Source organism: Dipodomys merriami, unplaced genomic scaffold (genome assembly GCF_024711535.1).
Source record: "Dipodomys merriami isolate MVZ:Mamm:240054 unplaced genomic scaffold, mDipMer1.0.p SCAF_24, whole genome shotgun sequence".
In the NCBI taxonomy this organism is placed as follows: Eukaryota; Metazoa; Chordata; class Mammalia; order Rodentia; family Heteromyidae; genus Dipodomys; species Dipodomys merriami.
This window is the reverse complement of record NW_027203826.1, coordinates 19,747,476-19,762,407: the sequence shown is the minus strand read 5'-3', so window position 1 is coordinate 19,762,407 and position 14,932 is coordinate 19,747,476. Positions and strand designations below refer to the sequence as shown.

The window sequence follows — 14,932 nt, the reverse complement described above, 5'->3', positions numbered from 1 at the left end:
GAGTCAAAAAGGCTAGATTTAATTTCTAGTCAGCTCTGCAACTTATTAGCTGTGTGACCTTAGGCAAACCAGTTAACCTCTCTGATTCCTGATCATCATACCATGTTTATGAGTAATAACGAGGATCACCAAAGATAAAAAAAAATGTGGAGGAGCATTGTAGAAAGGTAAAGTCTGCGAAAAATGGAAGCTAAAACTGTTCTCTGAAACTGGATTTCTCCCCCTCAGAATTGGATTCATTGAGACGTTGGGTTTGGTTGGCAGGTGTTTGTAAACAACTCCAATGTAGCAGATCCTTTGTACTGGCTATTGAGCAGTTTCTTTGATCTGAGAGAAGCCACACCTCCACTGACCCATCTTTTGTTGCCTACTGAGGTGCCCTAGCTCCAGGATTAGATCTCCTGTCAGCTGAGGGTCCTGGAGATCACCTCCCATCCCTAGGTAGACTTGGTGAGGAAGAGCTCTGCTCAGTCATCTCAGAGACTTAAATCCAAGCTGAGTGGTAGTCAGGGTCTTTCTGCCCATTCTACAGTGAGGGGAGGTGGTGGGACATGGGTCAGCTAATCTCCAGTTCTCTGGGGGCAGGGACTAGCTTACCCTCTGCTGCTGGCCGGTTTCATCATACACCAAGCGGGGATAAACAGTACCACTGACTGGACCACATGGACATCTACAGGTAGAGGCGATCACATTGGTGTTTGGTATAGTTATAAACTTTCAGCCTGTTAGTTCTTCTATCACTTTTCTAGGATTATTATAACTGTTAACACCAGTAAACACTGAACTATTCCATTTAAAGAAGGATTTTTTATGGTTACTATGAAGGTGATGTACAGAGGGGTTCCGGTTTCATAAGGCAGGTAATGGTATATTTCTTTTCGGGCAATGTCATCCGTTCCTTTGCTGTCTCCCCATTTTTAGGCTTTTTTTTTACCCCCCCCCCCTTTTAGCAAATGGGAAAGGTGAAGCGTCAGGAGGGAGGCGACATGCGTTAGAAGGCGTAGATATTATTAGAAGACCTTGGCAATGGGACTCAGCTCATACTGGGTGCAGATGCATTGCATGTGTGTGGGTGTGGGTGGGTGGGGTTCAAAGTGCAAATGGTAAAGGAGAATTTGAGAGGAATGAGAGGGAATGGTTAGACATGGGGTGAGGAGGAGCAGGGGTGATTTTGGAGAGCTGCTGCCCACGGGTTCCGTGGCTCAGGAATTTCTCAGAGTTCTTCTGCCAAGGGAGGGAGGTGACCCAGGCGCCCCTGCACCAGCCCCAGCACAGCAGACTCCCCACTGCAGTAGTACTACCCCTCCCCCCAGAAGGGCTAGCCCCTCCCTCTTTGGAAGCAAGCAGGACCTTAGCAGATTCACACCAGGAAGCAGGAGCTGCAGAGAGTATTTTAAATATAATCTTGAGGTGAGCAAGTGCAGCTGTGGTACTCAGTAGCCACTATGTTGAAAATGAACTACACAACTTGTGGGTAGGGACAGGAGGGAAAAATAGAGTGAAGGAAGGGGTGACATTGTCCAAAAAGAAATGTACTCATCTGACTTATGAAATGGTAACCCCTCTGTACATCACCTTGATAAGAACACGTGGGAAAGGTGAGGCATAATCTTGAATGACAAAATTAATTGCCACATCTGCTCCACATAGATTATTTTTTATGAAATTGCTGAAAAACTATAACCACAGAGAATCTGGAAAAAGAAAAAAGGGAAAAATACTTCATTGTACATTTACTTAATATACTTCCAAAATATACTTTGCATAGCCTTTTGGTACATTTCCTTCTGTTTTCTTTTCCCAATATTTAAAAATTCATTAGTTTCCCCCCTCTGAAAAATGATGTGCTTATTAGGAAAACTGGAAAAAGAAAAAATGAATAATAAATATATTTATTGTACAGATAATTCACATTTACATTTTAGCATATTCTTTTTCTATGCATATTTCTTTTAAAAATCCTCAAGTTTGTACTGTTTCATATTCTTTTTTCCCATTTCCTTCTTTCCTGTTTTTTACATTGTTAAATATTCTTTTTTTGGGGGGGGGTCCGGTCGTGGGGCCTGAACTCTGGGCCTGGGCGCTGTCCCTCAGCTCTTCAGCTCAAGGCTAGCGCTCTACCACTTGAGCCACAGCGCCACTTCTGGCTTTTTTCTTTTTGCTTATGTGGTGCTGAGGAATCGAACCCAGGGCCTCATGCATTCAAGGCAAGCGCTCTACCACTGAGCCACCTTCCCAGCCCTACATTGTTAAGTATTCTTGTTATATTATTTCTAATTACATCATAACATTCTTTTATTCCAATTTATTCTATGATCTCTTATTGTTGGGTTTCCCTCCCTCCCTCCCTCCCTCCCTCCCTTCCTTCCTTCCTTCCTTCCTGTCCTATCCTTTCTTCCTTCTATCTATAAAGGATGTGCTAGGGACCATCCCCAACCTCAGGGCCTTATGTGATGTATCACTGAGCTACACCCTGAAATCTTAAGTTGTTCTGTTTTGAAAACATTATATACATCTTTGCAACTAGATATTTATAAATATTTTTTATTATTTTCTTTGGACACATTTCTACAGGTCAAACCCATTACACTTTCAGGCTATAAAATGTATTATCATGGGGCTAGAGATGCCAGTCAGAGGTCAAGCTAAAGCTAACTATCTATCTTGCCTGTGCAGGTCCCTGCTTTCCACCCCCACCATAAACAAATAAAAAACATTGTTTCCCAAATTGCCCTATAGAAGATATTTTCTTTTTTGCTTTCACACCTAAAATTTCCCCTAATTTTCCTTTACCCAACAATTGGTAGGTGCACGGCTTTTACATTAAACTTTTTTAAACATATAACTCTGTTGCATCCTGCTTTTAGAAAATTTCACAGGCATTCCCATGTATGTTATCAGACTCTATCATTATTTCCAATGACAGTAAAAAGATATTACCAAGCAAATTTAATATCCTTCTCTAAGCCATGTTCATTCCTTGGAAATTAGGGTTATTTTCCTCTAAAATATAATGCTGTATATATATTTTTTCATACAGAAAACTTTTTAAAAATTCTAAATTAATTTTGTGGAAAAAACACTCCAAAGTGAGATTACTAGAATGCAATGAGCTAGAAGAAGGTAGTAACACGTATGGGTCTGATACACTAAAAGCTAAATTGCTTTCCAAGCGGACCCCGGGAGTCTGTGAGCATCTCAGCAGCGTTTTTGAAAGTGCCCATTTCCAGGGCCAGCACCCGTCCCGAGCAGTCGACCATTGAACAAACAGAGGTAGAGACTATGTTGCTTTCATTTACATGCTGATTTCTGGCTGCTGATGAAACTGACATTCCCACGTGTTTCTCGGGGATATTTCTCTAGATAACATTTTTTTGTAAATCCTAAAAACGTCATCAGATGTCCTCCCCCCCTTCCCTTTCACAATTCTATGTGGAGTAGTGGAGTCAGTCAGGTAAGCAAAGGAAGATCGGATGCTAGCCTAGTACCGGGACACGCCAAAGACACGGTGACCTCTTCACTGGAGAGAAATTCAGAGCGCACGGACGGCCAAAGCACCCCCCCCCCCCGCCGCCAGCTTCCCCTTCACCAACTCTGCAAGGTGGGGAGCGTTGGGGTTTGGGGACCACCAGAAGAAACATCTGGAAGTGCTGGGAAAGACTAGAAGGGGACAAAGTCTTCCCGCCCAATCGGGTTCCCACTAGGCTGGGCGGATACACCTGTCTTCACCTCTGGAACGAAATTCTGGGCGGTGGTGTCGCTGGGCTGGAGCCCCGGGAGCGGCGGGGCCCCGGGCGGGAGCGCCGAGCCGCCCCTTCTGCGCCCGGCGGCGAGGAGCACCCGACCAAGCCATAGATGACTTCCGTGGAGACCCCGTTCCAGCGCTGGGCCTTGTTTTGTTTTCCCCCAGGAACTAGCATTGAGAATTCGTTTTAAGGGCGCGTGCGTGTCTGTGTGTGAGTGTGTCTGTGTGTGTGTGTGCGTGTGCGTGTGTGTGTGCGCGCGCGTGCTCTTGCTAGTGTGTAAGTCTTACAAATGCAGTAGCCACTCCAGCCCGCGAAGGGGCTGGCCTCTGGCGTCCGTGTGCACACACGTGGTCCGGAGCCATTCAAAGCGCCCGCCCTTGCAGCTGGACCACAGGGGACCGATCCGGGTGGACACCGAGCGGAGGCCCGGCAGGCCCCGCCGCGGGGAGGCGTGGCTCGAGCGCGGACGCGGGGCTGCGGGCGTGCGGGGGCGCGCACGAGGGGTCCGAGCCCCGCCACCCGCGCGCCGGGCCCGGGGCCGCCTTCCCCCGGGGCGCAGCCGGCCGCGGCCGCAGGGTGACCGGCGTTCCCGGCCGAGTACCGGTGGTTCCCGGTCCCAGCCTCAGCCAGCTTGGGGAGGAGGGTGTGGGGAGCGAGCCGGGGCCGGGGGAGAGCCGGAGGGACCCGAGTTGGCCGTTGGAGGAGGAGGATGGATGGGTGGAATCCACCGGTTCCCGACAGTGCTCAGTCCGGGCGGCGGAGAGAAGCCGGGGACGGCGAGCGCGCGGCGCGGGAGGAGGGGAGAGGACACGGCCCCGCGGCCCGGGCCTGAGGAGCCTCTGCTCCGCCCTGCCCCGGGTCTGATCCGAGGGGCGCCGAGGGAGGACTCGAGCCGCAGGCCCGGAACCTCCGCAGGGCCAGCAAAAGCCTACGAGCCCCGAGCCCCGAGCGAACGAGGGAGCGCCGCAGCCCAGGCCACCTGCTGCCGCGGCCCGGCCCACCGCGGTATTTATACCCGGGGCCGAGCCCGCACGGCGGGGGCGCGGGGGAGGGGGCGCCGGGCCCCGCCCCGCCCCGGGCGGCCCCGCCCTCCTGCACCTCCGGCCTCACTCCGGGCGCCCGGACCCCCCTCCCCCGCACTGTGGCCCGCGCCGGCCGCCCCGGGCTGCCCGGTGGGGACCCTGGGCGCGGGGGGCGGGCTTCCCTGCGGAGGGCGACGTCACGGCCGCTCCCGCAGTGTGAATGAATCAAAATGCCTGAGTGACCGCGGCCTCCCCGCCGCGGGCCGGCGCGCGAAGGGTGGAGGGGGAGGGGGCGCGGGCGGGGGAGGGAGGGAGCGGAGGGAGGGAGGGAGGAGGGGAAAAAGCCAGAGCTGCGGCGAGCGGCGGCGTCTGCTCTGCCCCGGGTGTGCAGCCGCCCCGGAGAGCGAGATCAAAGGGATTTGAAGGCGACCGAGGGCCGGCGGGGGAGGGGGCCGGCCAGCCTGTGGAGTCGCCCGGGGAGGCGGGCGGCCCGGCGTCCGCGGTGACTTCAGCGGCCTGCTCGGGTTGATTATTTTCAAATTTCCGAATCCAGCCGGAGGGAGAGCGGGCGAGGGATCTTGGTGGACTGCGACTCGCTGGCGCTCGCTCCGAGATGATGCAGAGCGCGGCCGTCCCCGCCGAGGGGGCTGTCAAGGGGCTCCCGGAGATGCTCGGCGTGCCGATGCAACGTAAGACACCCCCCTCCTCGCTGCTTGAATTCGATCGCCGGGCAGCGAACAGGCCGGACTGCTGCTCGCGGCCCTGGCCGGGAGGGGCCGGGAGCCGGGGCGCAGGGGCGGTCACGGGGCAGGGGCACCGGCCAGAGTGCGTGGCAGCGAAGGGCCTGGCTCTCGGCTCTTGGCTTTTGGGGGGGGGGCGGGGGGCCCGAGGGGAAAGCTTCCTGCACCCTGCTCCTGGCGGGGCCGAGGGTACCGAAGCCCGCGCCTCCGGCCCTGGGCTTTTCTGGGAACCCTGGGAGAGAAGTGGTGTTTGGGAGCTCAAGGTGGGGGGTGTGAGCTGCAGGCCAGGCCGGAGGGAGCCGGGGCTCCTTCCAATCATTCCTCCGCCCCCCACCTCGGGGTGGCGACCAGAGCTCGCAGGACGATGAGTGCAACTTCCCCCCAGCTGGCGGGAAGTTGGAGAGTGTGTCCCCCTGTCCCCCGGGGACTGGCGGCGGGGAAGCCCCGCGGCCACACACTCGGTGTCCACGGCCCCGCGCAAGCGCGCGCGCCCGGGGACTCTCGAGCGGCTCCTGCCCGGCGGCGCCTACCACCTGAGCCGCCGGAAACCCGAGGCTCCCCCGGTGAGAAGCTGCTGTCCACACTCCAGACACCCGAGGAAGGCAGAGGAGGGAGACGCGGGGACGAAGTTAGGAACTTGGGGCTGATCCTTTGCTCAGGCGTGGGGATCCAGGGCGAAGAGGCTTGGTAGCCCTCTCTCCCTTTCCTCGCCCTCTCCCTTTCCGTGCCCGAAATGAGCCAGGAAGCTCGGGACGTGCTCGTCCCGAGATTCTGCACAACGATTTCCCCGCAGGGAATGTCTCTGCCGCTGACTCGGGGACGGAGAGTTGGCTTCAGAGGGAACCTGCGAGCGGAGCACAACCGGGTTTCACCGCGGTGCGCGCGCAGCAGGCGCCGACTAAGTCCCGCTCTGAGCCCCGCGGAAGGGTGTCAAGCCTCTCAGAGACGTAAGGTTTCCTAATTCCGTTTTTCTAGGGGCTGTACTCTGCCCACGACTTCTTCAAGGACTGTAGCTATGTCCTGGGAGGTGTAAGAGTCGGCTCACCCAGGGATGGAGACTACCTACCACCTCGGACGCACGAGCGCGCCCTCCTGCGCCCCGGCTCTCCATCGCAGCGTTTCTGTCCCGGGCACGCTGGCCGGGGAGTACCGCGGGCTTCGCTGGGAAGTTTGGGGGAGGGAAGTGAAAAGAGGATAGCTTCATCCAAGCCTCTTTAGATGGTTTTCTTGACTAGATCTTGCAGTTCATTGTAGCAGCTCTTGGCAAACAGTTTCACGTTTGCTTGCATTAGAGAATGTACTGCTTAGATACTCTGTTGAAGGAGTTGAAGATTTACTGCTCTTACCTCTCGCCACATCGAGAGACCCAGGTCCTTAGCTCCGGCACAAACAGAAAGCCAACTCCTGGCAAAAGCAAGTGCACAAGTCCTTGAGGTGCTTGTAGCTGGGTGTGAGAGGAAGTGTGTGTATGTGAGTGAGTGTCTCCTAGCCTGCATATCCAGCGTGTTTGGACTCTAATGGCTGTGGTCACTGGAGGCTAAACTCTAATGACAAGTGTCTTGCACTGTTAGGACAGCAACATAAGGATCCTAGGCTCTTCTCTTATGGCTGGGTTCTTTTGGGGGTAGGGGGTAGGGGTGGGAAATGCACAATTCCCAGATTGTCTCCATTTTTGTTTTCCGTTCACTCAGGAAGTTGCTTTTCTCAAATGCCCAGAACTCGCCCTGGAGGTACAGAACTCGCCCTCGAGTCTGGGTTCAAACGGTGGAAAACTTAATAAGGAAAAGACAGGAACTTTCATCGGAGGTGGTTTGCCCTGCCCTGCCAACCAAGAGAGGGCAGCTGGCTCTCTCTTTTGTCATGTCTGGCTTGGGTGACCTAGGTTGGAGGAGACAGGAACCAAAATTGAGGGGCGGAATCTCTGCAGGTTTCAGGAAATCTCTTCCTTGTGGCATGTGCATGGATAGTTCATTCACTCGCGGCAGACCTGGCTACTGATTATTAGGCTCTTGGTGCTGGGGAGGGGAGGTGGGGAGGAGGACAGGTGGCCCAGGGTAGCCTCGCAGGTATACACTACTCTTTCTTTCTTCCTTAGGATGCGGGACCCGGTGGTCTAACACCGCGCCGGGGGTGGGGGGGGGTCAGGTAGGAACACTCTCTGGGGCTTCAGGGGGGACCCCAAGAGAAAGGATAACTCCAACCCCTCTAGCAGTGGGTTGAGGTTGTATCCTCCTCCCCCACAGAGGTGTTCTTTCCCCCCTTCACTTGAAACCACCACGAATGGAGCACTTGGGGGCGCAGTCTAGGGATCCCCAACCTCGATGTCCGTGGTAAAGACTTGAAACCCACTTTGTTTCTGCAGCCATAGGACTGTTCTTTTTGCCGATCTGAGGATGAGTCAAATGCATTTATCTTCTGGGAAAGTTACCAAGGGATAGAACTCTCTCCTTCGAGAATCTCTGCCTGCCAACCTTTTACTCTTGTTTCTCCACCCACCAGCTTCCGGTGGACTCCTCAGTGGCGCCCTGGCCCTCTTCTTGCTGCACCCCGCAAAGGTCGGGCGCCCCAAGTGTGAGCCTCGAGGCTCCGACAGCCCCGGGGCTGCGGGATCTGGTCGACCGGCCGCTCTGGCCGCTGGCTTTCGGGTGTTGGCCCCAAGTAGAAGTTGGATAGAATGGGAGACGAGAGACCGGCAGCGATCCTAAGAGCGACTGAGTGGAGAAGTAGAGTTGCCCTGGCTTAGATCTCCATTCGGTCTTCTCCCGCCTCGCACCAGTGTCTTCTGAAGAACTCAGGACCCCCGCCCCCCGCTCATCACTCGGGGTGCCGGGCCGTCCGTCCCGCCAGAGCGCGCGAAGGGCCCCTTGGAACGGGACCCGAGTCTCTTGGAGGAGGGGTGGGGGGGTTGGAGATTTCGGTGCCCGAGGCCCAAAGTGGTCCGGAGTGGCGTTGGCCGCCGAGAGCGACTTCCAAGGCACACACAGAAGTCCGCGGCCGGGCCCCTCCGCGCGCCCCGGTCCCGCAGGTTCTGGGCTGGCCGAGGCCCCCACCCGCGCTGGACGTAGAGTCTATTTCACCCGACCTTTAGCCTCGGTTTCCCCCCATCTCCCGCGCAATCGTCCCGGGCACTCAGAAGAAAAAAAAGGACAATGGACACCCACGGCCCCCAGGTTACTGGCGGGAGAGTCGGACAACCCCGCTCAGGATGCGGGGGAGACAGGCCGGGGCGGCTGGGGGGCGGCAAATGGGGAGCAGGATGGACGGGGCGTCTTCCGACACATCACTGCAAGCTTCCAGCGGGAAGAGGCGACTTGCTGTGTGTCTGGTAGGCTCGGGGTGAAGGCCTTCTTTGAGATGGCTCATTGCCCTTTCCTGGATTTTTCTTTTGGGGGTGCATTGGGAGACGTCTCCTGCTTTGGGGGTATTGAGGGCCCACTTTCTGGGCTCGGGCTTGGCTGAGCACACTTCCTGTTCCCTGCATCCCTCTGGGTGCGAGGAAAAGAAAACAAGCCTCGAGGACATACATACCAGTCCTGTTTAGGGGGAGGCAGGGATTCGATCCTGTTTGGATTCAGACTCTCCCCGCGGGCCTCCCTCCCTGCCTCACCAGAATATTCTCCGCCAATTTCTAAAGGGCAGGCTGCGGATCCCCGCCGGCGGGTTGTGGGTTTGTATTCCCTCCTCACTAGGATCCCTCCTCAGTCCCCAGCCGTAGCTGATAACGACTCCGAAGGGAGTTTGGAGAGACCTGAGTGATCGTGACTGCGCCCAGATTGGGGGGACGGGTGGCCGAGAGCACACGGAGGGGACCCCCGTGGAGGGGCCTCCTTTTAGTGAGCGCGCCCCTCCGCTGCGTGGGAGGCCGCGGGCCAGCGCCCCCCGGCTGGGGCAGGAAACCTGGACGCACAGTCTGCCCCGAGCGGCCTCTGAGGCCTGGGGCGACGGGTGGTGAATCGGGGCCGAGCAGCGGCCAGCAGGACGCCGGGAGCGCTTACTTGCTCTCTTGGCTGCAGTCCAAAATTGTGACAAACCAGGCCCAGGTATAGCTGAGGCAGAGAGGGGTGGAAGTGGCGTCGGGGAGGGCGACCTGCCTCCCCCGCCAGCCACCCGCGCTCGTTCCCCGCGGGCGAGCTCAGGTCTGGGTGGCCCCGCGGGACAATCCACGAGTTCCCTCCGGGATCTTGAGCTGCGCACCTGCGGGCGGGTCCTGCGCACTTGCTCGCTCGACGTGACAGCCTTGGGGTTGGGGAGCTGGATGATGGAGGGCCACCGGAACGGGACCGCTGGCTCTGTGCCCTTCGGGCGGTCCTGATTCCAAGTGGGGAAGGGCAGGGACGGAGCCAGGCGGCGGCGGGGGTGGGCGGGGAACAAGGCCAGCGCACGCACATTCTGGGCCAGCGCACGCACACTGAGCCTTGCGGTGTCTGGTGGCTTTCTTTCCATCCACTTGGCGCCTTTCATCAGTTTGTTTTCCGAGCTTCTGCTCGCGATCAGGCCTGAACACGCACCCGAGTGGCATTCGCCAAGCCCTGGGCGCGCGCTTTAGAGCGAGGACAGCGACTTTTTGCTCGAGCGGGGACAGCGCGTCGAGCAAAAGCCGGGCTGGAATCTCTCTGCTTTTTCCGGCCCATTTTGCACCGCACATTGGGAAGACCCGCGCCGGCACCGCAGCCTTTCCGCGGCCTTTAGCCCTTGGAAAGCGGCGCTCCCGATTTGGGGGACCTGATCCTTTTCTTCCTGGTCCGGGAAGCAGCCAAAGCAGCAGGCAGCGCCGGCCCCGAGTTCTGCCCAGGAATCGCCCACTCTGTTCTCAGGGTTGCGGGGAAACAAAAAGAGAGCCGATCTCTACCTGGACGGCGAGCGAGGCCAACTACATCCCGAACCGCCGGAGGGAGCGGGGACCCTGCGCACCCCGGCAGGCCAGCAAGCGCCGCCTTTTACCTCCGAGGCCGGGGCTGGCCGGGGACCAAGCTTCAGGTCTCCGGGCTTCATCCCTGGTCACGCAAGGGGTCGGCTTTTCCCACGATGGAACACTTTTAAAAAAATCCTATAATTTTTTAGACATCTGGGCGCATGTATTTTAGAAGAGATCTGCAGAGTCAAACTAAGGAAGAAGAGAAAGAACAAGTAGAGTAACTGGGGCAGAAGTTCAGGGGACGGAGACTCAAGCTGCGCCTACCTGCCCCAAACAAAGGAGACGGGGTGCGGGCTGAGTGTGTGTATGGAGGGGGGGGGAGGGATTAGGGCTGGGGACCCCCTTTACACGACTTGGAGACCGCCCACCTGACTTCAAATTCCGGGGTGATTTAAAATCAAGTCCTCTCGCAGGTGAGGCGAGAATCCAGGGAAGTGGGAAACCAACAAAGCAATTTCTTCCCATTGAATAGACAACAACGGGGCTCTCGGGACCTTTCCAATTCTGAACAGTGACCCGATGACCCCGCTGACCAGGTGTAGACAGCCTCAAATCCTAAATATTTGCATTGTCCCAACTTCCCATTTGCTTGGGATTTTAGTGCCCTTTCATTCTGCGTTACAGTCAATTAGTGATTACTTAGCACTGCATTAACAGACAACCCAGAGGGAGCCCGGGGCTGCGCACAGTGTGCAGCCCTGGGGCGGGCCGAGGCCTCGTAGCCCTGTCGGAACCCACAACCAGTTAATGCGCGTTAACTGGTTCTTGCCATTGCTTTGATAAGAAATCTCCGTTGAGCCCCTTGTTTGGGGACAGGAATGGTGGGTATTCGGTGGATTTCCCTGCCTGGTAAATGTGTGTCCTCCTTCAATTGAAGGGTTCTGGATGAGGGAGGGTGAGTGGAGTTGGGGTGAAGGGACCTGTGCCATTTATTTCAATTAGGGACATTTATCAGGCATAGAACTGAGACGCTTTGGAACACAGAGACTTGGAACCAGTCTAGCTGAGGAGAGGAGGAAAGGAGTGATCTCACCCACTTTGGGAAAACAGGGGGATGGAGAAACAGCAGTTTGCTGTGGCAGCACAAGATGCATTGCTGGGTTTGGAGGTGGCTGGGTCAGGAGGTGGGGGTGGGGGTTACTTCCTAATGATTTTCTGCCTGTTCTCCAATCTTAGCAATGCCCATAGTATAGCAAATGGTGGTTTACTGCTGGCAAGTCTCTCTCCTTCCCTTCCTCAGCTTCCTCCACAGCTTTGTGAAAGGAAGCTTTGTGGGGAGGTGGGGTTGGACTGGAATTCACAGCACCAGTATTCTTCCAAGGGTGCTTTTGTCCAGAAGGCTGCATTCAGGGTGATGGACCCATCTCTAGCTCTCTGCCTAAGAGCCCTGGGAAGGAAGCTCAGGTGCCAGGTGTGGGGTGAAAGCTACCCTGGGCTGTTTGTGGTCGGAAGAAATGAACTGCAAATAGAAGGTGCTGAGTTGTTCGTTTGTTGTTTGAAAACTCTCAGTTTTAGGGGAGCCCTGATCAAAATGGAGCACAAATCAACCATTTTGAGGCACTGGTGTTAGGGGTAAGTGGACAGGTCGAGTTTCATTGACAAAACTGAAATTGATTCCCCCTTGGAAAATATGCTTGTGGTAACTATTCATGGCTTACTGGACAACCATTGGGAGGGGAGTCCTAACCCCCACTGTTATTTTGGCGAATTTCTTTCCATCCCTAACTTCTATCAGTCTGGGTTTAAATGCAGATTTTTGACTGTGGTACCTTGCCTCTCCAAATCTCTACAAGTATGATTTGCTTTAATTATAATGTGAGAGGGTTAAGGGATTGGTTTGGGGAGTCGCTTAATAGATCAAAACTGGAAGCCAAATTAATTGAAAGTTTCTTCTCATGAGGGAGAGGTTGCCAAACATATGGAATACTGCTACAGAACGAGACATCAGAAAAATATGTTGTAGAGATTGAGCAATGATTAAATGTGAGAATGGAGTGGAAAGAGATGTGTTATGGATTGTTTCACGTAATTTTCTGTTTCATTTGCAGTTACTGAGAGTACTCAATATCATACTGAAGGTATGATGCTCATCCTATGACAACATTTCCTCTGTCCCTGCAAATACATGTTGACATTCTGTATGTCATATGTTGTCAGACTATTTCTAACAAAAATTTATCCAAATTACAGCCTTACGGTGGTAACATCAACATTATCTCCAGGACATTTTTGAATCTGCTTTCTTAAAAAAAAATTAGAGAGGTTACCAATTTTGAAGTAGCTGAGCAGAAAAAGAACAAAGGAGATTTTTCAGAGGCGCCTCAGATCACAAAGATAAATAGGACCCCTGTGGAAAGGGTAGAAAGGATTCAAAGGGAACAAAAGGAAAAGATTATTTTAGAAGTGACTGTTTCTGATACCAAAAGAGGTCTTGGACTTTCTGCAGCTCGCTAGACATTTGTCAGAAACAAACTAGAAATTAGATAGCAAGATGTTGCAGAGCAACGTATTTTAAAGCATGTTTGTGCCTATAACTAGGATTGACAATATGATTTAACTTAAGTGTGATGCCAATTTTTAAAATTGGATTTTTTCCTGCAGTATTTTTGGAGATGGCCCCTTGGCTGTCTCTATCACCACCATGAAATACCACAATGTTCAATGTGCCTTTTCTCTTTATACTTGATGCTTTAGCAGTGTTGCTTCATGATTGTTTCTTAACTAGATTATGAAAATTTTTATATTTTTAAAATGATGTTGTTTCTTCAAAACACATTGGTTCAGAATAGACAAAAATATAAGAGAAAACTATAGATTGTTCCATAAAAAAAGAACTAAGAATCTTTAACAACAAATAAAAGCTAGAAGGAGGTGGAACCCATGGTGTCCACCTTTTCTCTATTTGCTGGGTGCTGCGGACCCCTGGCGCTCCAGCACTCCGGCTTCTGGTCCGGAGTGCGTGCTGAATCAGCCCCAATTCCTCAAGTCACATTATCAGGGGATTGAAAAGAGGACTGATTTGTGGCCAGAAAACAGGATTTTTGTTGTCAGCAGTGATTGTGGCACCTTGGAGTTGGAAAGATTTATTTTGGCAATAGTTTTGGAGTCGTGAAGCTTCAATTCTAATTAAACGAAATCTCAGTTCTCAGAGCTGAGTATTTCAGAACTCAGGGATGAGTTAGGCAGGTATGCTGTAACTTGGTAGACCCTGTGACCTTAAACTCTGACTATACTTTGGAATTATTAGTCATCAGGAGACCAAATCAATAAGTCCCCCTCCCTCCCATGAGAGTTATTTCCCAAGCTCCCTATTTTTCTTTCTTTCTTTTTTTAAACATCCTTTTGCTTTTGTACTGGGTAAATGGAGTAATATCATCTGTCTTTGATGGTTGATGGAAAAATCCAAAACAAAAACATATATACAATATTTCAGTACTCTCTATACATTTCCTAAAAGCCAGTAGAGAAATGTAAATTAATAAACTGAAATGATTTTGGAAACATATATCAGCCATCTATTCAGATAAAGGCACCTACAAAAGGATTGGAGGTTTAAAAAAAAATCTCCAAAAGAGGTAGCTTTGGTGAGCCTCCTGTTCAGTTAGCCTCAGAAACAAGCTATTTAGAACCCCAGAGAAAAAGAAGATTTATAGCTCCACCTCCTCCAACTGTGTAGCTTTAGTGAAATTCTTTGGTCTCACAGGCTTCAATATCCACTTTACAGGGCGGCTGGGAAAAACAGCAACAACAACAACAAAAAAACACCAAAAAAAAAAAAAAAAAAAGAAAAGAAACATTGAGTATGCTGATTTGAAAGGGTTTGACAATGTTGAGGGCTGGTGATCTTAAGACACTCCAAATAAGTGGGGCATAGCTTCGCTCTACATACAGGGTGAGTTGAAGTGCTTTTTGGTGTCCCAAGAAAATAGCCAATTTCAGTGAGCAAGAGTCTGCATCAGGAAACCCTAAAGGATCCTTTTTTAAAGAGTAGATTTAGAAATTTTACTGTTATTTTTAAGGTGTTGTATAAGGGGGTTGCAATGTCATAAGTCAGATTATGAGTCCGATGTTCCTTGAGCATTTTCAGCCCTTCCTTCACTTTCTGTCTTTTCTCCCTCCCATCCTTAACCACAAGTTGCATAGTGAAGGATCCTTGCTTGAAGCAGCAAGGAAAATATTGTCCTAAATATTAGGCTGTCAATGCAAATTATGAAGAAAAGGAAATCTATTTGTCCCAAAGAGTTAAAAAGCATTTCTTCAAAGGACTCAAAGATATACATAGAAGTTCAAATTTTTCAGAATATTAATCTGGTCTTGGAACATGGTCAGTGCACATTATTCCTGTCCATACAAAATAACTTATTTAAAAATAGTAAAGTAATGCATTCATATTACGATTTCAGTAGAAATATTCAAAATTGCAATTTACCTTCCAGACAGGTAGACTTTCTTAAATGCATTTTGGAAGTTATTGTCAGCTGTGCTGGTTCTAAAGGTAGACTCTTTAGT

At 52.5% G+C, this 14,932-nt stretch overlaps 1 protein-coding gene across 1 annotated transcript in view; it reads left to right on the top strand.

The window, feature by feature from the left end:
- Positions 1 to 5,240: 5,240 nt before the first annotated feature.
- Positions 5,241 to 14,932, top strand: part of Lhx4 (LIM homeobox 4) — a 44,420-nt gene continuing 34,728 nt past the window's right edge. Inside the window, exon 1 of the mRNA XM_070034117.1 lies at positions 5,241 to 5,457. Within this exon, the coding sequence (XP_069890218.1) occupies positions 5,382 to 5,457 (76 nt within the window). The 5' untranslated portion in view covers positions 5,241 to 5,381. The remainder of the gene's footprint in view (positions 5,458 to 14,932) is intronic.